We start from the raw sequence: 22,838 nt of genomic DNA, 5'->3' as shown, positions 1-22,838 counted from the left end.
AAAAATGCTTTATTATATTACACTGTCAGTTATATTTGACCATAATGATTCAGAAACATATTTAAAAACATTTTTTAAATTTATCTTGTTAAATATTGTAACTATATCATGAGTTGTATTATGACAGTGATTAGTAGTGGCGTGTTTACTCTCTCTGGCTTTGTGTACATGCTTTGAGCTGAGTGCAGGCTGCTCACACCTCTCTGCTGCACAATAGTCACATTACATACAGTGATTGCATGACAAAGACTCATTTATTTCCCTGCTCAGGAGCAGTTGTAGGGGACTGGTATTTCAGAGGTAATGCCACATTTCAGCTCAATTCACCTAATTAATTTAATTGATAAAGTCAACAATTGTTGATTCTTATTATTTTTGGATTTTATTATTGCTTGTGGTAAATTAAGCCTTTCTTGGTTTGAATGAGCAGTGGCCAAAGAAACAAAATAGAAAATGTTATATAACCATAAAAACAATTATAATGGTAATAACACTGGATTTTTTTCTGAAATAATAGATTGGTGTTAAATATTATGATGGATATTAAATATTATTCAGCAATTCTGCTTACTAATTGTGACAAATAATACAGTTAATTCAGAAGCTGCATAAAAACCCCCAGCATTAAACTCTTCCATTGCTGCTGCTTTCTTAAATGCAAGGTGGTTAAAAGATTTCTGTATATAAATACTGACAACTACTGAAGTCCCTCATTTGCAAAAATTAGTTGTCAGCAAAAGCACAAGGATTTTACATATGACGTCACAAGGAGTCCTTTAAACATGATTTAGCACTTTCCCAAGGTAACAGCAGGGACATGTTTGCTTGGTACAGCCTTATCTCAGGGGCCACTGGGCTCTGAAATAATAACCAACCCTTTATCTGGGTAATGTGGCCCTACACCAAATAGACAGATCTGACAGCTTTCATTTAGGTGTACTCTCATATGTAGAAAAATATCATTTTAAATGTAGCCATTTAAAAAAATATTATCTCTATTAAACATTACACTGAGTTGGCATGAGGGTCTTATGATGCCTTTATTTATTATTAGTTTAGTCCAATGACATTCATTAAAATAATCAAAGGGGGAAAAGACACAATTAATCAACTATTTTAAGTTTTCGTGCACTGATGTGGAAACTGTATGCAATTTTCAACAAGTTTTTCCAGGACCAGAGCACATTGTATGTAAAATGAACATATGGAACTAATTTGCTCTGCAAACAACTCTTAAAATCTAAAATAAACCCTAACCAATACCAAGAACAAAATCAATTAAGCTATTAAGTTTGCAAAAGAAGGTTACAGAGATGGCTCCGGCTGGCTTTGATTAACCGTCTATACAGTCTTTCCACTTTAGGACTAACGCGATAACATGATTTGATACAAAGCTATGCAAGGTTTGTTAAGAGATCCTGGTAAAATAACAATATTAACTATTTAATAAAATTACTGGCAATAATACGTTTTTTTGTTTCAGTTATATATAAAAATAAGTTCTACAGGGCTATAATATTTTTGGACCACCTCATTCAAAATATTGCTGCTCTAAACTATTCAGATTCATCATCTCCATACAAAATACAGGCTACATTGGTAAATTGTAATAGTAAATAAATAATACAAATACAAAAGTATTTACCTATTCATGTATCTGTGGAATGAAAGATACAAGTTTACACCCCAGTGATTCTCAGTCTAAGAAGAGACTTGGAAGTCCTCATACTGGTAGGAACTGATCATGCACTCATTTTCAATAGGTGAGATGTACCTCACAATGCAAGGGTAGCTGTCTGCCTGCAAGCTGTCAAAGTGCAGATCCAGCCACTGTCTGTGAGGGGTGCTCTGTCTGCTGCTGTCAGTCAGGATGTGGTTGAGGGCCATGATGTAGCTCAGTGCCATTTGCAAGGTTTCATATTTTGACAGCTTCTTGTCCTGACTCCACTGAGGAACCACTTTGCGCAGTTGGTCAAATGCTGTGTTCAGGCCCTGCATCCTCTTCCTCTCACGGGCATTGGCAGCCATTCTCCGCCGTGCCACACTCTCAAATTTCTCCACATCTCTGGCATCACACTTGGAGACTGAATCCACACAGCTCGGTCTGGCAGGCTTCATCTGTCCTGAGGGGTGTCAACACGTGCTACCACTGACCTCCAAGGACAAAAGTGCCTATTTCTTTAATAGAGATTTTTTAAACAATCATCCAGATGTCCTTCTTATATTCCTCTTACTGATTATCTTATGGTACAGGCCCAGCTCTGTTTTATCCTAAGGATGAGAGAAGCTTATATAGGATGGGTGAACTGACAGGTGGCAGCAGGTGGAGCCCCATTCTATTGCCCCATCCTAACATTATTACCCCCATGGTCACCCACCCCCAGTTACTAATATTCAACTTCAGAATGAATGCACACAACCCACACTCACCCCACCCCATTCTCTCAAACTTTAATGACATTCCAATTAACTTTGGGAGAGTACATCAGCTTTAGGTCTTCTTAAAATCCATACATTACAAACAGAATACTTGCCATCTGTTCTGCACACTTTATCTCACTGTGGGTCAATTACAGACACTACCACTACTATTAAAATAGCTTATATCTTTGAGCATCTATGGTAAATTTTCTTCCCTCTTGAGATGCAATGCTTAGATTTTGCCATTAAAGCCAGTCTCATTAAATTGTTCCTATAATTGTGGGAAATCAGTCATTATATTAATCAGATCAGCTATTAATAATTAATTTGATGTTCTTATTTATGCAATAAAAGCATTATTTATGATCAATTATGCAATAATGATTAAAAAAAACAAATGCTGTTAACACAGTTGTAGACTTCATATAATTACTACATATAATCTAATAGAGAAGATGAGCTTTCATGCACAGTATAATTCATGCATTAGTAGTTGTCACATATGGTAGCTACACTACATATGAAATCAATAATTAACCCGGATCTCTCAGAGGAAAGGGCAGACAAAATTGTTTCCATCTGTTTAGAGTTAACATTTTAGGTGGCCATTCAAACCAAGCTGATGAAGGATTTCCATCTGAAAAGTCCTGTTGTCTCTGTAAACCTTGCACATTTTAATACAATTTTGAAAATCTCTACATATATAATGTAATCTTTGAACATTGTAAATATTTATTACTTTGAAATGTAGCTTTAAATGAGTGTAATCTATGTAGCTTTTCATTATCAGCTTTTCTGAAAAGCCCATTCTAGTCTACTAGTGGAAACTACACTGCACCCTTGTGTACAGAATTTCTGCTACCTAAATGCAAGCATCAGAAGACTAACATCTCTGAATAATTCATGTCCCAGATGAGACAGGCCTGTAAGCTCATTCTGTCTGGACATTTTCATCAGACAAGAAATTGTTCAATTAGGCATATAATCCCTGTCCGTCCATTTGATTTATTGATTGCAGATTGGAATGGGTGTCCAGCTGCTACATGTCTTGTCTAGAAGACCCAGACATGATGGACAGCCTTATTTTCACTTCAGTCACATGATGAACTTCTCTAGGGTAATTGGCAATTTGCAGAAAAAGGACATATGTCATACGCAGGAACATGCCTGTATACTTGGTACAATGTTAAATATTATGATGGCATGGGTGCACAGATTAGTGCTACAAATAAGCATTTACTTCCTTTACAAAGGAAAGTGAGAAGGTCTATTATCAGTGCAATATGCTTAGAATGGATTTAGCTAATCTGATTATCCCCAATGGATGTCATAGTGGAGTCATAAGTGTTGATTCCTTAACAGAGGACTGTATGTATGCCTTTAAACTATGCTACCTACAGTGCACACAATCACAGGTTACAATTTATAATATTTGCACTTTACACTGTTTGACAAATCATTGCCTGATTTAGCGATGCACTTAAAATATTGCTTATAATTATGCAGCAATTATGGACAAAATTGCATAGAATTACAGTATATATCATTGAGTACATAATTATAAGTAAAGTTGAACTGAGTACATAATTGTGAAGAAAGCAAAATTCTGACCTGACTGATAGTTTGTCTGCTAAGCATTGAATGAATGTATTGCCATCAGTGCCATGAAAGCATAAAACCTGAACTAAAAACAACCCCAAAGGGGCATCTGGTGACATGGTGCTGGTGACTGTAATTAGGTCACACAAGGTGAATGCAATTTCATGCTTATTTGAACCTTTTTTTCTTTCTGGCTGGTCAGATGAGTGTGCTTAATTAGCTAATGAGCTGGTGCTTTCCCATTGTATTGCCAGTCATGATGAAAGTAAGCATAGCGTTATATACTGACATTTTCATTGCACTCTCTAACTCTCTCTAACTAACATTGCGGTCTTTACACACACACACACACACACACACACACACACACACACACACACACACACATATACCCGTACACACACACACTCTCTCTCTCTCTTTCTCTCTCTCTCTCTCTCTCTCTCTCTCTATATATATATATATATATATATATATATATATATATATATATATATATATATATATATATATAACAAAACAGATCAAACATTTCGGGATCATGAAATATGTGTATATGTGACACTAGAGGTGATCACAGAGAGCCTATCCATGTGTATATGCACTCCATGTGGTTAACCAGCTCGCTACATTTGGTATAACCGTATTTGTTATTATGAATATATTGGATAACATATTCATCATGCATGTAATGTTCACCTGGAACTAGACAATGATTTGTTTTGTCATAGTCCTATTTATCTAGTAACATACGCAGTTTAAGAATTATGTAGTGGATCGTATTTAACTGAATAACACCCGTGGTCTGCCGATTGGCTTGATGGAAAAACTTTCTCAGTGTGGTAATTATCGCCACCTACTGGAGACAAGGACTGTCATTCTGTCGTTGGGACTTGTCTTTCAAATCTGTCTTTAGCAAGGCGTTGAGTCTGCAGGTCGGAGTAGTGGGCGCTACTGAAAGAATAGTGGGTGTGTCAAAAATATGGGCGCGTTGACAGGAAGTGAGTGTCCCGCCTGTAGGCGCAACTACTGACGTTATCCTCACAGGTACCCAGGAGGACCCAGTCCTCTGCCAAGTGTTGCGCCAGTAAGCAGCTAATGGGGAGCTTTACCCAAAGCAACTTCTTACAAGGACACATTTAATGCTGCAAGTCTGCAGAACAAAGTTATATAGCATAAAAAGATATTGCAATAAACGTTTCAATTATGGGCACATGAAAAGAGAATAGTTTTTACCTGGATATGAAATTTTCTACATTTGCGGCACATACAGTAAATACGGATAAGATGATCTACGCTCGTCTTGTTTTAATCGTTTACGGGGACACAAACCATTAGCCCTTCATGGTTATCCGCATATATTTAAATTAAAAAAGAAAAAAAATCCCTCATCTCTCTTGACGTCGTTGACAGTCATGTTTATTTGTATTTATTCAGTCACATAGAAAAATAGGCACGCTTCAATTTATTATTGGAATTACTCATCCTTCCCTTTTAAGAGTTTTATTTTAATAGTTCAACGCTTCGTCGCTAGATGGTGCTCATTTCGCTTGCGTGACTGTGAAGTTTGTGGTTCTGGTCAGTGGCGAGAATTTACCATATATAATATCTGTTTCGTGAAGTGAGGATACTGCACACATAGAAAATAACTTGAGATCATTTAGAGGCTTAACAAAAATGTGTTTGTGGTTGTGTTTTAAGCAAAACGTCACATCTTAAGGACTGTCCATTCACGTTACCTTTAATTTACCTAATCTTTTGGGTGTGTTCATTTCTATTTCCAAAACTCTCATTTCCATTTTGCAAACATTGCTCATTCTTCTCATGTTACAATGCTACCTTTGTGTTCCCTCAGCTAACATTTATAAAACTGACCTCAACTGCAGTTATACAGATATACTCTATACTCTGTATAGAACGGGACATATATGAGGCCTCTGTCATTGCGGCATGCAAGTCCACTCTCCAGAAAACATTTTCTGTCTCAGGCCTACAAGATGCAAATCACATATTTCATACATTTTGGCACTAATATTCTATACAAACACCTAGTATTGATGCAAAAATAATTAATATTTACAAGAAAGTCCTCTCTTAGGCAGCCTTAGAGAGCACAATGAAATAAATGTCAAGGAATTCAGTTGACGACAGTCACAAGGCTGGCTCATTAACACAGCTTGCAGGAATTGCTGTGAATAACATTATGTCATGAGAGTTTGTTGAGTTTAGTCATGAAAAGAGCTTTTGTTGCATTTGTAATTCAGCTTTCCATATGAGCACAGATTACTTGGAAGAGCTTAACTGTCTGCTTCAGCAAAGAGTAATATAATTTAAATTGTCCATTATAACATTACAATGTGATTAGAACTGCAAAACAAAAGTATTTCTTGTCTATTCTATCTATTCTATTTTCCTAAATAGGAAGAAATTTCATGTCACAGAAAACAATTTATAAAGACAAGCACTGAGTCATAAGGGAAATGTTACACTTTATTGAAAGCTGTTTACAATATAAAATAACTACTAATAATTTAAAGACTACCCAAACTCCACTTCACAATTCACAAGAATCTCATCCAGACAAGCTGCCATGACAGCAGGCATTCAAAAGTCTTTTAGGTTTTTCACCTCCAGTAGCTCTTCTGTGATTGATTTATTCAGCAAAATATGAAAACATCTTGGTAAGGGAAAACCATTTTAAGGTCATGAACCTTCAGGACCAGGGTTGGGTCTCTAAAATTCTCCATTCTGAAACTTATCCTATTATGATCCCTTATTGATCTCGGGTAATATAGTTTCTCCTGCCATTGCAATATAAGCTGTATGCATATACGTATATTGTGCAGTATCTACTCAGTGCATCCATGTTATATGCACCTTGTCAAACCTAATTTACAACAAATATCTGCTAAAAGCCAATTTTTCCCTCTCTTGGCCCAGGACTTTTATATGGCTTCTTTTTATTAAGGCTAAATGCATAGTGCATTAAATCAAACCTTCAGATTATGTTGATTGTAAAACTCTTTACCAGTGTTCAACAGTGTAGAAAGAGACACAGTTGAGTATGATAGTGGGGCACATGACTTCAAGTGAGACTGTTTTCTAAACATCATTCCCAAGTGAAGCTGAGCGATTTTGATGCCAGAAGAGCCTCTTTCCTCTTTCTTCGCTTGTCAAGGCATCTCACACACCCAAGGGGTTTGCAAGGATCTCAGCACTCTGTGAAGGGTCAGGTTGGATCCTGCAGATGGGTTTATTACACATTGGGCAGACACTTCGTATTTCTAGCCACTTCACTAAACACCTGAACAGGAAACAAAATATAGGAGGGTAGAGTGAGGGGCAGAGGGAGAGAGACAGTCAGAGAGAGGGATGGAAAGAGAGACAGAGACAAAGGCAGAAACAGCCAGGAACAAAGAGCATGAGGGGCCCAGGATAGTTCTGTAATCTGTAAACATTTTCTGACTACATAACATGGGACAGCATTCTGATTGACAGCCTGATGTTACTTTGGCTCATACTCAAAGTCAACTCCCTTATAGAAATGCAGCCAGTAATGACATACGCACTCTGTTCTTTCATTTGAGTTTTGGGTGTCAATGTTTATAGCAGGTAACGATATGGTATTCAACGGTAGAGTAGGTAGCAAAACCAAAGTCATGAGTTTGATTTGCAGGAAGCACACCTATTGACATACTGATATATAAAATTTGCTTTGGATAAGAGCATCTGCTCTTATGTAGATGCAATGTTGCACTACCCTTTTTTTTTTACGACACGTGCTTTGTTCGGTGTTGTTCATGTTTTGCCCCCATTGTAATAGGCTACTGCTCTTAATACAACACATTGGCTAAATGGCACTGGTTTTTACTGTAAAATCATTTGTCCTCTATGGGTTTTTATGAACACAGTATAACAATGCTTTGTATGTACAGTCACTTTCTATTTCTTTACAAGCATTTATTATTAACATTTTGTAAGTGCAGCCCATTGCCATTCTGTTGCAAAGTTTGTGTTAAACTGCATGCAGATCTTCATCAGTGATCAATTTATGACTAAAGGGCCGCTGTTGGAGGTTTTTGTTTGAGTAGTAGACCTCTACAGTCAGTAGGCTACAGTCTGTGTTTGGACAAAATGCACCTATTAGATAACGCGTACACAAAATGGTAGGGGTACGTGTTTCTAATAAAGTGGGTGGCATGGTGATCCCACAGGCCAGCCAGTATGATGAGAGATGTAAGACTGAGAATGTATGTTGGCAGTATGGGAAATGCTCTTACCTTTTGTGGAAAGCATGCGAGCAGGGGCATACCCCGAGCTCCTCCCTGCTCCTGAATTCCTCCAGGCAAACAGCACAGGTCTGCTGCAAAGGCAGACACAAAGCAAAAGCAAAACAGAAAAATAAAGACTCTGAAAAACTTTGGAACAACTTCCTGGCTTTCCTACAGTTTGAATAGAATAGTCTTTACAGTTTGTCAATTTTGCACAATTTTTGCACGTTAGTTTTTGCACAGCTTAGGTGCCATGTCTGACTATCAACATTTCCTAAAGCTTTTTGTCAGTAACATTTGCTGTGATTGTTATGTTTCTTACTCCAAGAAGGCTTAGCTTCTTCCCTGCTCCTTTTAGCACCACCTGCAAGGAAAGCAGAGGGGGGGAAAGCTGATTGACAATAAAGCAATTAGTTTTTTTCAAAACAAACAAACAAATGATATATACCTCAGCATAGCCATACTCTTCCCGCGTTCCCTGTCGTCTCAAGCTGTGAATGAACACCATATGTTTTACATTACGTAATTATGTCTACAGCATCCGGTGTAAAAAACATCTCTAAACTTGAGTCATCTGCATACATTCATATTAGTTATTATATCACCAATCCACTTATTATGCCATCCACTTATTTATTACAATCGCCATGCATTATGATTCAACACTGTTACCTGAACAGGTAACAACAGAAAATCATGCTCAGCATTAAGATGAAAAGGCCAATCCCGAGGATGATGACGTAGACATTCAGAGGAAGGTGGTATGTAGTATCGCTGGTCATTTTGCAGTCGTACACCTGCAGTTCTAAGTCACACAGGCATCCTGCAGGGTCACAGAACACAAAACCATTCCAAATTCTAACAGATTCAAAGTACATGCTCAGTACATTTGGGTGGCGCTCTTTAGGCTATTTCTGACTGGAACCCTATGTCTTAAATTAAGAGGAATCAAGGTGTTGGCCAAGTAACATTTACACTGTTTACAATTGCAACGTGGGTTTGAATTAAAAAGTTCACATTTATTCTGATGAGTGGATGCATCAGATATTTGCCTTTAGGAGGTCCTTGGCAGTCCACCCAGAACTCTGAGGCTCACATGTACGGTGCAGTGTGGCTCCAGCATGCATATTGCATACGCTCTGCCTGCATTGCATCCTCGTGTTTCTCATGTCGGCGTAACACTGCACGCATTGTAGGACTTCACTGAGTTGCATGAACTTTTGACTGTAATAAAGTTACCACAGTGACAGAGTGCAGAAAAAAACGCTGTTTACTTCTATGGTAACATTTCTATATAGAGCCTTCCGTGGTCAACTTATGTGAGTTCCCGGTGACACGCCACTTTCTTGCCTTTTTCAGTTTGAGTAGATAACGCTATATAAGACAAACTTCATGTGAGTGAGTGGAGTTTTATTTAAAAAAGCAACTAACACAGTCATCACATTCTAGTGAATTTGGCAATACTAAATTCTGTTTAATCACAGATTAGTTTCAGATAGCATAAGCAATATTCACCTCTCATAAATGTAAACAGGCTGCGCTAGTGTAGCAGCAGCTGGGCGTCGTCCGCCAAGCAGAAAAATGGCCCATTAGAATCGACCTTTAGTTAAACCGATACATCTGTATGTGATGAACAGCTGCGTACTTCTAACCCAATTCTCTGCCAGTAGGTTGCAGATGCCAGGGAGACAAACCTCTGTGCCCTATCGCTGAAAAGCAGGTCGAAAAGTAAAAGTCCATTTTAGGACCGTTCCCTGTTTTTGTTTCACATATTTGAAAAATAAATACAGTTATCTGTACCGCACTGCATATCGCGTCCTGTCTCCACGACCTAGACAAGAAATGTGCCACAGCTGGTAATACAGGAAGCTGCTTTAAACAACCAATATGCTGTTATCTATATAGCTTACTGTAGCAAGCATAAATTATTATCAGAAATGAATGCATGTGCTGCTGCTGGCTTCTCATATGTTTTCTGCATGTGGGTGACACAAAGACAGAACAGAAATCCTCCACCGTGAAAAGACATCCAGAAGCCCGGCAGAGTTAAATCTTCATGGTAGTGTCTAACTCCCACTGTACAATGCATGTCTCATGAACAGCTTATATTCCTGTATGAGAAAGGATGAACTGGAAAAGGTGAAGCAGAAGTCTCTATCTACAAAACAATAACCATTACTAGTTCTACATGCCCTATCACTTGACTTATTTGCTGTACTGAGAGCGTTCACAACTAGGAAAGGAACACATTCTGAACTAAATTACCCTGGAACACTCTGTTAGCAAGGATGACAGTATCAGAAGTAGGAATGTAATGTCTTAGCAGTTCCACATTTTCTAAGCCCAAATTAGACATGCTTTTTTAAATATGTCAACATAGCTTTTACAGCATGCCTCCTCAGCAGCATGAGCAACAAAAACATTTTTGTTAATGACATAATGAAGACTACCAAACTTAAGCCATTTCACAGATGATGGCACAAAAATATAGTAAGCACTGATATTGCGGTGCATTGCCAATATCAAGGTAGCAAAGAGAAAGAGAGCAAAACAGAGCAGAGCCACCCAGACGAGGAAAGACAAAGGAGCAGGATAAAGGGGCGCTGGCAAGAGACACGTCTGAAAGGAGAGCAGTTGGCAGAGCCTGGCTGAAGCCAGGGCAACTGTCTGAGAACAAAAGCCACTGCAAGTGGCTGCATCCTCAGCCAGACTGTCACGAAGCCACCATCTGCCCTGTCAAATGGGGGATAGAGTGGGAGGCAAAGGCATTGGGCATTTCCAATTCATGCTGTTCACTTCAGCTCAAGGCTTCACCAGTCTGGGAAGGACGCACCATTTGGGTAACAATGGCAGCTGCCATCAGGGGTTGTGTGCTGCCAAAAAAGACATATTCAATTTACACAATAGACAAAATAGAGTGATACAAGAACAATAGGTCCCTCTCAAGCCTGTGCACTGGTCAAGTCATGCTGTGTACGCAGGGAAAAAAAGTAAAGGACTTTCACTTGTTTGGGTTAAGGAAGGCGCACTTGTAATCTTAGGAGAATGTTAGTGAATCATTGATAGAAAACCACAGAGAGATGGAGACGCTGTGAATAACACATTTGAGAGAAGGTTGCTCATTGGCGGGCATGCAACACAAAGTCACTGGGGTTGGGCTGTGTGTGTGTGGCAGTTATGATTCATACTCACTGTTACACCACTGGATAGGGTTCATGAAAGGCGAGAGGCTTCTCCAGCAGATCCAGTGAATCAGTAATGGGTTCCAGAGAGTCTGAGTCAAAATGAGCCAATAAAGTAGATCCCCTCGAACAGATAAGTAATCTGAACTCTGTCTTCCCAAAGCCCCCACAGACAATAGTACAGCTGAAAAAATCCTCACAGTCTCTGTTTAAAACATTAAGAGCACCCACCACATTCCACTGAGCGTTTGCATGCAGGCAGGGCAGGTTTGTTTTTCTTGGTTGAAATGTCCATAAAGGCAAGTCACTCACTGTTCAGTGTTAAACTGGCACTGGCTCTGAACTCGCCACTTTATTTATTTGACATCAAACATTTCATGAAAAAATACAGGCAAAATGACACATATTAAATGGTGTTGCTTTGACGATCTCTTTTGTCCAGTGTCGTGTTCCATTGCCAAAGCCAAGATTTTGGTGCTTCAAGCATGTTGCCTATGTAGCTTTCCTTCCACATAGGTTAGACTTTAGTAAAAAGTGAACTTATTATTATTGGCATACCATCATAGTAACACCATCAGATTCATGTCTTTTTAAATGAACATATATTCGAGCATAGAATGGTAATCACTGCATTGCTTTGTCTACATTCAGAACATTTTCACAAGACTCGCCCTTCCCCATCCTGCATCTACCACCTTTCTCAAGCCCACCTGCTTCTCTTGTCCTTTTTTGAGAACAGTCTTCTTGTTCTAATCAACCCTTTTCCCTAGTAACAAAGGAAGAGACACTGACATTGCAGTCAGAGTGAGTGCCTGTGTGAATATAGCCCCTTCAAGCTGCGAGTGGCATTGTGCTGGTGACGACTCGGTATCCTTGTCACCATCTGTACTGATCTCTCCCCTCCAAAAGCACAATGGAGCGGAGAAACAGCGAAAAACCAGCCTTCAGAAAAAGCACCCACGCTGTATGTGTGTTCAGGTCCAGTGTTTCCCAGTTCTTCTTCTCCAGCCTTGGGTCCTGAAAACGGTGTCGAGCACTTCTCTGCTGCTCAGTTTGTAAACAGATCACTGCTCATGTGATTTGTGGTCTGCATCACAGCTCTCATTTCACCCACCCCCCTCCCTTCTAGTGCATTCTCTCCCTCCCTCCCCATTTTGCTCTCCAACCCTGTTCCAGCTGCAAGCTGTTGAGAGGTGACAGCAGCCAGGCAGGCAAACATACAGAAAGACAGACAGACAAAGAGACCGACAGATAAATAGACGGACTGAATTCTGCAAGTTTGTGAAAGGAATGGGGATCGCTTAACTGCTCTGTTGACTTACACAAAAACAAAGTGCAAAAGTTACGCAGAAAGAGGTGTGTGTGTGTATGTGTGTGTATACGTGTGTGAGTGCGAGAGATAAACAGAAAAAAGAAACAGAACAGAGCAATAGATATAACGAGAAACAAAAAAGACATTTTTCTATGCTTTGTTTTTCCAATTAACCCGTAAAGCTTAAAAACAGCTTGACCTTGTGTGATCTCCCTATAGGACAAAACTATGAAGCTCAACAGCTTTATAAAGAACAACTGTTTGGTTCAGTGGCCTGTGTGTTGGAAAAGTGCATTAAGGATTTGTGTTATAGGATTGAAAATGTAGAAAGGTTCAAAACTGGCTCTCAGCAGGCCCTCACCAACTTTTTAAAAAACATTGTAACAAAAATGTAACAAAAATATCAACAACATTCATCATCATCATCATAATCAGCATCATCAACATTGTAGCTATTGTTGTTAATCTGTTGTTTCTATGTAGTTAATATCAAATGTTTAAGATGTAGTTAATTTATGAACAAAGCATGGTTTATGGGCTCATGCCTTTTCACAGTCGAATCAAATCACAGTAAAAGTAAAAGTCAAGTCACAGTCAGATCATTTTAATTAGAAGTCCATGTCATGCATAGACAGTGCTGAAAGCAAATGTGTTTTTTAAAATGCATATGAAGATCAAGGTTATTTGGAGGCTTGTTATTGCTATTTTTAGCAGCAGTTTCATGTTGAGTTTGCTGCAGTTTTACCCCCTGCCAGTGCTTCAAGTGAGGAAACACAAGACCCATCTGGAGATGCACTGCTGGCACTGTGAATGGAAACCTAATTAACCATTTCGAATGCAACATAGCCACACTTTCTGGATACTACATACCTGACCATCTATAGGCGGTTTTCAGTGTTACATGGCTGCATAAGTAATAATATAAGAATAGGAATAATAATGCTTTTGATATATGGAGATCTATCAGCAACAAAAAGGGCATGTTGGAAAAAAAGAAATAAACTTACTCTAGGTTACTTTACATCTTATGTTCACTTAACCCTGAGAAGATTATGTTTGGTACAGCAATATGTCCATCTTATGAAAAGAGCTATTCTTAATAAGACGATTTAAAATATAGTGACAATTAAAATCTTAATATAACATTCCCATTTCTTTCTCAGTGGCTTCAATGTTGTTCTCAGTAGTGTAACTGGACCACTTAATCAGGCGACTGTACAAGGGAGTTCCCCTATTCTCTCTGTATAAGTAGACTCCTGTGATGCGGTTCCACTCTAGGCTGGGAATGACATTTTTGGCATCCTGACACTCTGACATGAGATCATTTTCCTCCTTTTCCAGGGCCACAAACCCGAAGAAGTTTTTCACGCTCTTAGCGGCTTGGAATTTGGCATAAGCATCAGCAGTGCGCTGGAAAAGAGAGTGCTCAATGACGCGGTAGCTGGACCAGTACGCCTCCTGCTGGTATCCCAGGGGAGAGCAGCAGCGCTTCAGGCACTGCAGCAGGAAGATCATGACTGAGAGGAGAGCAACTATCAGCCATCCCAACAGCTGGAGACAAAGAGCAAAAAAAGAGAGAGAGAGAGAGAGAGAGAGAAATAAGTACAAGTTATACGATTCAAGCAGGTAAAGCTGGCACTAAACCCTTCACCTTAAAGAAACTACTGAGGATAAGATTTTCATTACCACATTGCTATAAAAAGTAATTCATGTTGCATTGTTCTTATCCCTTTACAGCAAAATTATATCGTCTTATATGCAAGATAAATTGGTCTTAACAATATGAGATTTTTAAAAAGTATCCTAATCGCATGTAATTCAGATTTGAAGCGGTGTCTGGATCTCTTTTTTTGTCCAATAACAACTCTTTAAATAATTACTCCAATAATGACTCTCTTTTTAGATAACATTAATTAAATGATGAATTCTTAGTAGTGAATAGTATGATGTATGATAAATAGTTAGTGGTGTATGGTGAATACTTCGTGTAAGAGAATATAGTATATTCAGAGAATATATAGCGCATGTGTTGAATACATTTGCTCTATAGTGATGGTAGATTGGGTTTTGATGCAAAAACGAAAGAAAATTAAAGAAAGAAAATAAAACAAATTGAAATATTTAGAAAGAAAAACAAAGACAGGCAGCGAATACCTGAGATTCATACTTGAGCTGTCGTTCAATCTCTCCCCAGAAGCGCAGCATCTCCACAGGAACATCTTTACAGGGAAAACGTGCCATGACATTTAGGCCCTGGGGAGTGGAGGGGAAGTTTTCCAAAGACAGTGGGTCCACAAATTCACTAAGCGCACAGACATAGGCCTCTCCCCTGAGTAGTGAGATGACAGTCCAGGTGACAGGGGCCACTACTGCTCGGCCCACTATTGAACCAAGCAGGGCAAAGGCTGCAGCACCAGATAGTTTCCGGAATTTTCTGATGCGACATTCTGAAACAAGATCCCAGGTGTTTCGATTGAGTATGACCCCAATGATGAAGAAAACTAGTGCAGGTACTCCAATAGCAGCTACTCCATACAGGTAATTTCTCTTTGACGAACATGGGCACTCAAAGGCAAAAATGTTGTATGCTGTCTGACTAGCCACGGTTCCCAGGGCTATGAGGCCATTAAAAATCACCACATCCTTACTTTTAAAGAAAAGAGCAGCAAATTTAAAATTTTCTGAAATGAGAGCAGCCATTTCATTCCACTTTTTTATCCTCTTCTTAGTTGTTTGCCCAGATTTCTGCCACTGTATATCTGTGAAGGATTCTTGACATCAAATAAAAAAAAAAAAACAACTCTGATGTCTCAGTTCCTGTAATGGACAAGATGCAGGTAGGACAATGTGCTGTGTAAACATTTCTTGAGTCCCTCCCTAGACAAGCTTTAACATGTAGTCCGCAAGGCAAACACAGACAGTGTAAAAGCATCTGGCATCAGTTCCAGAAAAAAGGGTTAGAAAATTTGGGGTACAAATGCAATAAGAATGCAAAATGCAAAAAGAAGTCTAGGGTGCAGTTTTTGATGGCACCACATGGCATGAAGGAAATATTCAAAATAAAGCGGATAGACAGAGAGGTACAACTGAGGGGAAAAAAAGCTATTTCTTAAAAATCAGAGCTGCAACTTAAATATTTGATCCAAATTTTAATGGCATCACTTGGCAGAGTGTTATAATATTTTTACTGTGCATGACATACACATGTGCTCTAGAAGCAGATCAGGTTTCAGTGGGTGAGTATGTAGCCGAGACAAACAACTATAAGCAGAGCACACGGAACACAAGAACGTAAATTTATTTATTTATTTTTGTCAAAGTAGCACATTCACAAAAATGATTGTAATAAACTTGTAGCACTAAGCTAATACTGTTAAAACAGAGAAACATGATTGGAAAAAATGAGTAATACAAACTTACGTCCCAAGGCCAGGCGTGCAAATCTCTGTGTCTTAAATCCACGTTTCAACCGAATAATAATCTGAGCATAAAATGTAAAAGTTCCTTGAAGAAAAGATGGTTAAATTAGCATCTCTGTTACACAAAGCCCAAGTTAGAAAGGAAACTGAAAGAATCTTATATGCCCGTCTTTTAACGGTCACAGGCTTTGAATCAACAGCAGGAACTGGAGCCTGGATTCCTACCCCAGGGGAAAAAAAAGGGGGAGTTTTTAAAGCATATGGAGAGAGACCTCACAACCCAACATGGCTGCTGTGGCAAACTAAACTGCAGAAGGGCAGAAACTGTTCAGCCATGATCTGTACACCATGTAGGCCTATAGAAATCGGAGTAAACCTACATGGGAAAGGCTAGTATCATGTCAGGAAATGTCAGAGAGACACATGTACTTAATGTACTTAGATTAAGTAAACTTAATTTTTAGACTTTAAAACTAACAACTGAAAATAATAAACTAGCTTTATTTTCAAGAAATATCTGCAATTCTTAACATCATTAGACTTTGGAGTAATAGGCTGCACATCTATTCTTTATAGATCTGTGACCATAATAGCTGCTAGTTTGGACATCAGCACTTGATTGGCCATTCAGGCTTCCATCTTTTTTGTGTTTGTAAAGCTGTAGTGGGGGTTTACAGGTGTGCCAATTCCAGAGAACTTTGTTCATGTCCTCCTTTTCATGGATGCCCAGGAGCTTCTCATCATCACTTGTGTGTTCATCTTCATCCTCATGCTTCTCTTTTCCTTCCTCGCTGTGGCTCTGATTGTGGAACGGCACTATTTCCTCACTGATGCTTTTGAAGTACTGCTGTATGCAGACCTTGGCGAAGCTCTTGGCGTGTTCCCTGCACGTTTCATTGAAGAGCTTGCGCTCCGTGTCAATGTAATGGGACCAGTACTTGGTCTTCAAGAAGACTGCCTGGGTAAAGCAAGGTCTGACTGCTCGTACCATAAATGCCACCAAAGTCATCGTCAGCAAAAACATCCATCCGAAGGCCTGATGAATCACAGAAACCCGAATCATTTTATACTCAGATATGGGAAGATGCATTTCATACCATAACTGTAGTTAAGGCATGCTGACATTTAAATTAAAAGTACATGATTATATGTCTTATACATGTATATGTCCTATTAATTTGTGACTGACATTATATTTGATAATATAAGTAAATCGGTATGGATTAATAACAATTAGTATGGATTAGTAAATATGAAGCAGTATCTCAAACAGAAAAAAAAAACATTGCAATTAAATACATACTGTTTTAAGTTTTTATGAAAGGAAACTGAATATGTGCCCTACAATACATTACACATGTACTTTTTTAGGAGTTTTTTTGGTTTTTTTTTCTTTTCAGCAGGTTTCCATAAGCCTGGTTCCACTTTTGGTGCACTCATTATTTTATGGCAGTGCTAAAGGCATACTATTCTATGAGCACTGACGTGACCTCATAGCAAATATGCTGTTCAGTTTCCAGGGTATGCAAGTTGTCTTTAAATTAAGACTGACCACAACGAGTCCAAGCTCCCAAACTAACTGCAAGATTGTATAGGAATGCACTGTATTTACATAACAACATTTCCATTTATATTGAGGTTCATGAGCCACTGCATGTCTTTCCAGTCAGATGTTGAAAAGAACAGTTTAGAAAAAAGACCAAACCGGTTATAAAGAACACCACCACTCTCCACCACCACCACCACCACCACCACCACCACCACCAATTTAATCAGTAGGATAAGAACTGTTGACATCTCTGTGCGTTTGTGTAAAGGCGTGGGGTGGGTGTTGAAGGACTGAATTATGATAGAAGGATTACCTGTGACATGCAGCGAATATATCTCGTAGCTCCTTCCCTGGAAATAACATCATGTCCATCGAATATAGTTTTACAGGGAATTTTCGCTAGTAATCTCACGAGGTCTTTCTCGGGTAGAACATCATGGCTGTCATTTAAGAACTGCCGCAAGTCCATCCTGGCACTATAGGCGCATAAAAAACTTTTTCCGTCCATCAGGGTTACAGATATCCAAACTGCAGGCGCAATCAAAGCGCGCTGCGTCATGGAGCAGAACATATATCGCAAGATAGATGGATCCTTTCCGCGCTTGCCTGCAGGACGTCTCCACTCCTCTGTCAGTATCGATACATTATTATTCAGTACATATCCAAGAATAAAAAACCATATTGCTGGAACTATCAGAATACCGATTCCGTAAGCATAATTATATTCCGGAAGACACGGACAAGTAAACTCAAAGGACGAGTAAAGCTGAGCGCTTGCCAGGGCCATAATTCCACATATTCCATTCATGAATGACTCTTGATTAGCCTGCAAGAACTGGAACATCATCCGAAACTTATCCATTCTTAAAAGACCTGTTTCTTGCCTTTTGAAATGTCAAGACTTGGTATAAGTAAATATATCAAAGGCCCTAAATATATTGCCCAGAATATGGTTTCTTGGGTGTGCCAACAACTTACCAAAACAGATTAAACAAAGGTGGTTAGGACAGGTGGAGAGTTGCCTTTGTGCACATATGAGCCAGGAATGCACACATGCTAAGAAGTACAGTTTTGACCCCTCCTTTCCAGAACTACCCAGTGCGCCCTCGGTTTGATTTTCACCTGGGAACGGCCATTTGGGCTGTTGATAGTATCGGTAGTTCTACGATATCTGCTTTGACGTCAGCACACAAAGTTATGATTTCATCATTTACAGCACATTTCATTATGCTTGTTATTTTTATTTTTGGAGGCCAATAGTAGTTATACATGTCTTGCATTGTACTTTTCTAACAACACAGATACACAATTTTATTTAAATCCAAAGCAGTTTAAGAATCTACCAACAATACACTTAGCATTAATGCTGTATAAACAAATAGACCTTACACATTAGTGCAGTTGTGGAATGCCCCCCATTATTGTATTATAGCCATATCCATTATGTTGTAATGTATGGAGGGAGATGCAAAACTAAACAAATTAAACCCTGCTTGCAGTCAAATCACAACATGCGCGTTGTCTAACTTGACTGGCTAAAACCTGACACAAACTTTCCAGTAGATCTCAATTCAACCACTAATACATAAAGTACTTTCAAATGTAGAATTGCTATACAGTATTACACAATATCTCTATTATGTACCATAAAGTTGCCACATCTTGAATCTTGATATGTAAGGAAATCAAGCGAACATAGTGTAGTTTTAAGCAAATTGAATGTTGTTCATTGAGTTTTCTTTCAACTATAGATTAGTCAGTGGGCTTTGTTTGGACTCAGAGATTTGGTTCATATATATATATATATATATATATATATATATATATATATATATATATATATATAACTGTTTAGATATAACTCATACATACATATATATATATATATGTGTGTGTGTGTGTGTGTGTGTGTGTATATATATATATATATATATATATATATATATATATATATATATATGTATGAGTTATATCTAAACAGTTTTATAAACTTCTCTGTTGGAATTCCAACATTATGCTTTTGATTGCTACAAATAATATTAAGGAACCCACATCTGATTGCCTTACCTTTGCCCAGATTAACCAATTAAGTTTTTACATTCAAACTTTCAAACATAGGTTCTTTTTTCATTCATTGACTTCACACATCTGACTGAACGATATGTCCATCATTGTCCTCCCAGGAGATACATACAGTGGACTTATAGGCCATCTTAGTCACATCGAGCTCAGGTCTGCACTCATACCATGTTTGGAGCAAGTGATCCACCTGCTTCTTTTTGGTTATACCATGGAGATGATCCTCTTCCTCCTCGCATTCAGTGGGGGTTTTCCTGGATCTGAGGGCTTGTGACAGGGGCAATCTGAGAAGCATATCATCTTGCATACTCTCAAAGAATTGCACTACGCATTTTCTGGCAAACTCTCTAGCATGAAGAACACAAATCTCATCAAAGAGTTTCTGCTCAACATCCAGATAACTGCTCCAATAACGTGTCTGGAGGAAAGTGGCGTGATTGAAACATGGCTTGATGACTCGGGCAACTGCCCCCATAAGAATAAGGAAAAGAAGGATAGACCAACCTATTGCCTGAAAGAAGGCGGAATTCATGGTTTAAAGTCAAAATTTTATTCATTTAAACATTTATATTACTATTATCATACAGAATGCTGACAATATCTTTAATATTTACAATCAATAAGTAGTTCTTGACCCCCCCCCCCCCCCCCCCCCCAAACATTCATACATAACTAATAATAGTGTAATTACCACAAATTGTCAGTACTCAAATGCAAAGAAAGCCTCAGGCTTTCATAGGCAGTAAGACATTAAAACAGAAATGAAAAAAAGGGCTACGTACTTGAGAGTAACAGCGCACATAGCGTGTGACTGCTATACGGAAAGTGTTATTCCTGAAGATCATGTCTTCCTTACATGGCACCTTAGCCATGATCTTGATCAGGTCCAAGCCTGTATTGTTGGGTATCCCATTGAAATATTTGGGGTCCACACTCATGCTGAATGCACAAATGAAACATTTTCCATCCAGCAGGGACATTAGGATCCACACCATGGGAGCTAATAGGGCCCGCTGCATCATTGCTGAAAATAAATATCTGTGGGAGAATTGTTTAGTTAAAATTAAACGTGTAGGCCTTCTGAATTTAAACAAAATCAAATTTTCAAGGTGAAGAAATAGGCTTTTGAGTGTGAACTGCCACATATTTAAACTATATTTTATTAATAGTATTACTATTACTATTATTTATTAATAGTAACAGCAAGAAGTCTTACTTTACAATTGCTGGATTTTTTGTCCTCTTTCCTGTAGGTCTTGCCCATTCCTCCATCATAACCCCGGTATGTCGATTTATTAGGACTCCCAGTAAGAACAGTATAATTGGCGGGACGAACATTACGCCAAGTGCGTACATTTTGTTGTATTGGGGTATACACGGACAGTTAAAATCAAAACTTGTGTAGAGCTTAACACTTACTAGGGCTAATATCACACAGATTCCATTGGAGATGGATTCAGAATTTGATTGGAAATATTGTAGAACCAATTTTAAGCGATCCATACGAAAGACTGCGAGTCGTTGAGACAGCTATATACTATATTAAGAACACAATTTTAACTAAGCTATGTTTATTAAAACACAACAAATGACAGCATACCTCTGTTAGTTGTCCAGTCAGTTTACGGTATCGGTATTCACACTACCGATGTTAACAGTCCGTTTTTATTGTTGTTATTTTAATATCCCGTCCTATATACATATCCGATTAATAAATTCCTTTAGATAACCAAAGTATGATTCCAAAGAATATGTTAACCAGTGAGAGAAATAAGCCTAATGCGTTAACTCAGTATAGAATTCAGAGGCGCACACAAAGCGCACTGTTTGGGCTACTCCCTGGCCACACCCGACAGGTGCACAGCAACGCAGCATCAAAGGCGCCGTCCACACTGGACACAAATAATGGCGGCTGTTGGAATGGCGCTGCTCCTGATGTTCTGTAAATGTTAATTAGAAATATAATTTTATTACTCGCCGTGTAATAATCTTTTCTTGCACTAACATTAACTTTGCGTTGCTAATTGTTGACTGAAATGCTTTAATTTGTTAGGCATGAGCATTCGGGGTTTTTTTTTTCGAGTCGGGGGTTAGGGGTCAGGTTTTTAAACTTATCGCGCCCTCTCGCGGCGCACTTTTATCTTTTAAGAGTGATGCGACCGTTCTTTATTTTGTTCACGTGTGTTGTGGTTTCGTCTCACTTGCTGTTATACCTGTTTGAAATATGTTGCATCACTTTTTTTCTTGCTGTAAATGTTGATCAAATAAGATCTCTGATATAATTAGCCTACGTCGTGCAGTAACAATAGATTTACTTTATATATATATATATATATATATATATATATATATATATATATATATATATATATATTAGGGGTGGGACTTGATTAAAAAAATAATCTAATTAATTAGAAGCTTTGTAATTAATTAATCGAAATTAATCACATTTTAATCACATTTCAATATTTAACACGAGAAATATTAATTTAAGTTTGGATGATGAATGAATCGATGAACATAAGCTTAAACTTCAAAATCTTGTTTATTTTCCCACCAGTCTACTACACAGACCAATAGATGAGTGCAGAAAACACAGAGCAAACAGTTTTCAGAACACTGGAAATTCTGACCAAAAATGCCAAAGTACTGATTGACTTCAACTGCTCCCATTATAAATAAAATAAAATAGATAAAATATTGTCTACCATCATCTAAAATGGTATTAAAAAACATCCTCTGACTGTTTGCTGCTGGTGTAGATCCTCTGTATTGGCAGGGCTATGTTTGAAGTGACCCACTATCTTACGACACTTAGCCAAGACGTCACTCATGTCGCTGTCAAGAAGGGAAACATTGAGGGTTCTCTGCAACATGTGAGCAACACACGGCATGTGCTGGAAAGGGAGTCGCCTAGCTGCAACTATCATTTTTCGGGCGCTGTCTGTTCCTATTGTGGTGACTTTTTCTTTAATTTCCCAGGCCTCTGCCACAGCCATAAAGTCC

The 22,838-nt window shown here is 38.5% G+C and overlaps 5 protein-coding genes across 7 annotated transcripts; all 5 read right to left on the bottom strand.

Annotated features, from left to right (window-relative positions):
- Positions 1 to 1,701: 1,701 nt before the first annotated feature.
- Positions 1,702 to 2,118, bottom strand: atoh7 (atonal bHLH transcription factor 7). Its single transcript, XM_026996671.1, has one exon. It carries the CDS (start codon positions 2,116 to 2,118, stop codon positions 1,702 to 1,704), a length of 417 nt encoding a protein of 138 aa, XP_026852472.1.
- A 4,374-nt stretch (positions 2,119 to 6,492) lies between these two features.
- On the bottom strand, positions 6,493 to 12,563 carry si:dkey-51a16.9 (RING finger protein 122). Of its 3 annotated transcripts, XM_026996674.2 has the most exons (7): positions 11,484 to 12,563; positions 9,807 to 10,000; positions 8,964 to 9,114; positions 8,740 to 8,782; positions 8,614 to 8,655; positions 8,301 to 8,383; positions 6,493 to 7,324 (listed from the first exon to the last, which is right to left on the bottom strand). In XM_026996674.2, the coding sequence occupies exons 2-7, from the start codon at positions 9,811 to 9,813 to the stop codon at positions 7,204 to 7,206; spliced, it is 447 nt and encodes a 148-aa protein (XP_026852475.1). In that variant the 5' UTR covers positions 9,814 to 10,000; positions 11,484 to 12,563; the 3' UTR covers positions 6,493 to 7,203. The 3 variants fall into 3 exon arrangements, with proteins under 3 accessions (XP_026852475.1, XP_026852474.1, XP_026852476.1); XM_026996673.2 differs by lacking the exon at positions 9,807 to 10,000 and having other exon boundaries at positions 11,484 to 12,562; XM_026996675.2 differs by lacking the exons at positions 9,807 to 10,000; positions 11,484 to 12,563 and adding an exon at positions 9,344 to 9,800.
- Positions 12,564 to 13,368: 805 nt separating this feature from the next.
- LOC118242240 (calcium homeostasis modulator protein 2-like) lies at positions 13,369 to 15,503 on the bottom strand. The gene is made up of 2 exons (XM_035531843.1): positions 14,940 to 15,503; positions 13,369 to 14,336 (listed from the first exon to the last, which is right to left on the bottom strand). The coding sequence occupies exons 1-2, from the start codon at positions 15,483 to 15,485 to the stop codon at positions 13,920 to 13,922; spliced, it is 963 nt and encodes a 320-aa protein (XP_035387736.1). The 5' UTR covers positions 15,486 to 15,503; the 3' UTR covers positions 13,369 to 13,919.
- A 1,231-nt stretch (positions 15,504 to 16,734) lies between these two features.
- Positions 16,735 to 18,615, bottom strand: calhm1 (calcium homeostasis modulator 1). Its single transcript, XM_027017640.2, has 2 exons — positions 18,067 to 18,615; positions 16,735 to 17,240 (listed from the first exon to the last, which is right to left on the bottom strand). Exons 1-2 carry the CDS (start codon positions 18,613 to 18,615, stop codon positions 16,740 to 16,742), a joined length of 1,050 nt encoding a protein of 349 aa, XP_026873441.2. The 3' UTR covers positions 16,735 to 16,739.
- Positions 18,616 to 19,768: 1,153 nt separating this feature from the next.
- calhm3 (calcium homeostasis modulator 3) lies at positions 19,769 to 21,436 on the bottom strand. Its single transcript, XM_035531817.1, has 3 exons — positions 21,049 to 21,436; positions 20,615 to 20,870; positions 19,769 to 20,343 (listed from the first exon to the last, which is right to left on the bottom strand). Exons 1-3 carry the CDS (start codon positions 21,333 to 21,335, stop codon positions 19,894 to 19,896), a joined length of 993 nt encoding a protein of 330 aa, XP_035387710.1. The 5' UTR covers positions 21,336 to 21,436; the 3' UTR covers positions 19,769 to 19,893.
- Between the last annotated feature and the right edge of the window lie 1,402 nt (positions 21,437 to 22,838).

Source organism: Electrophorus electricus, chromosome 11 (genome assembly GCF_013358815.1).
Source record: "Electrophorus electricus isolate fEleEle1 chromosome 11, fEleEle1.pri, whole genome shotgun sequence".
Taxonomy (NCBI): Eukaryota; Metazoa; Chordata; class Actinopteri; order Gymnotiformes; family Gymnotidae; genus Electrophorus; species Electrophorus electricus.
Note: the sequence above shows the minus strand (reverse complement) of the source record. Positions and strands in the feature narration are given on the sequence as shown.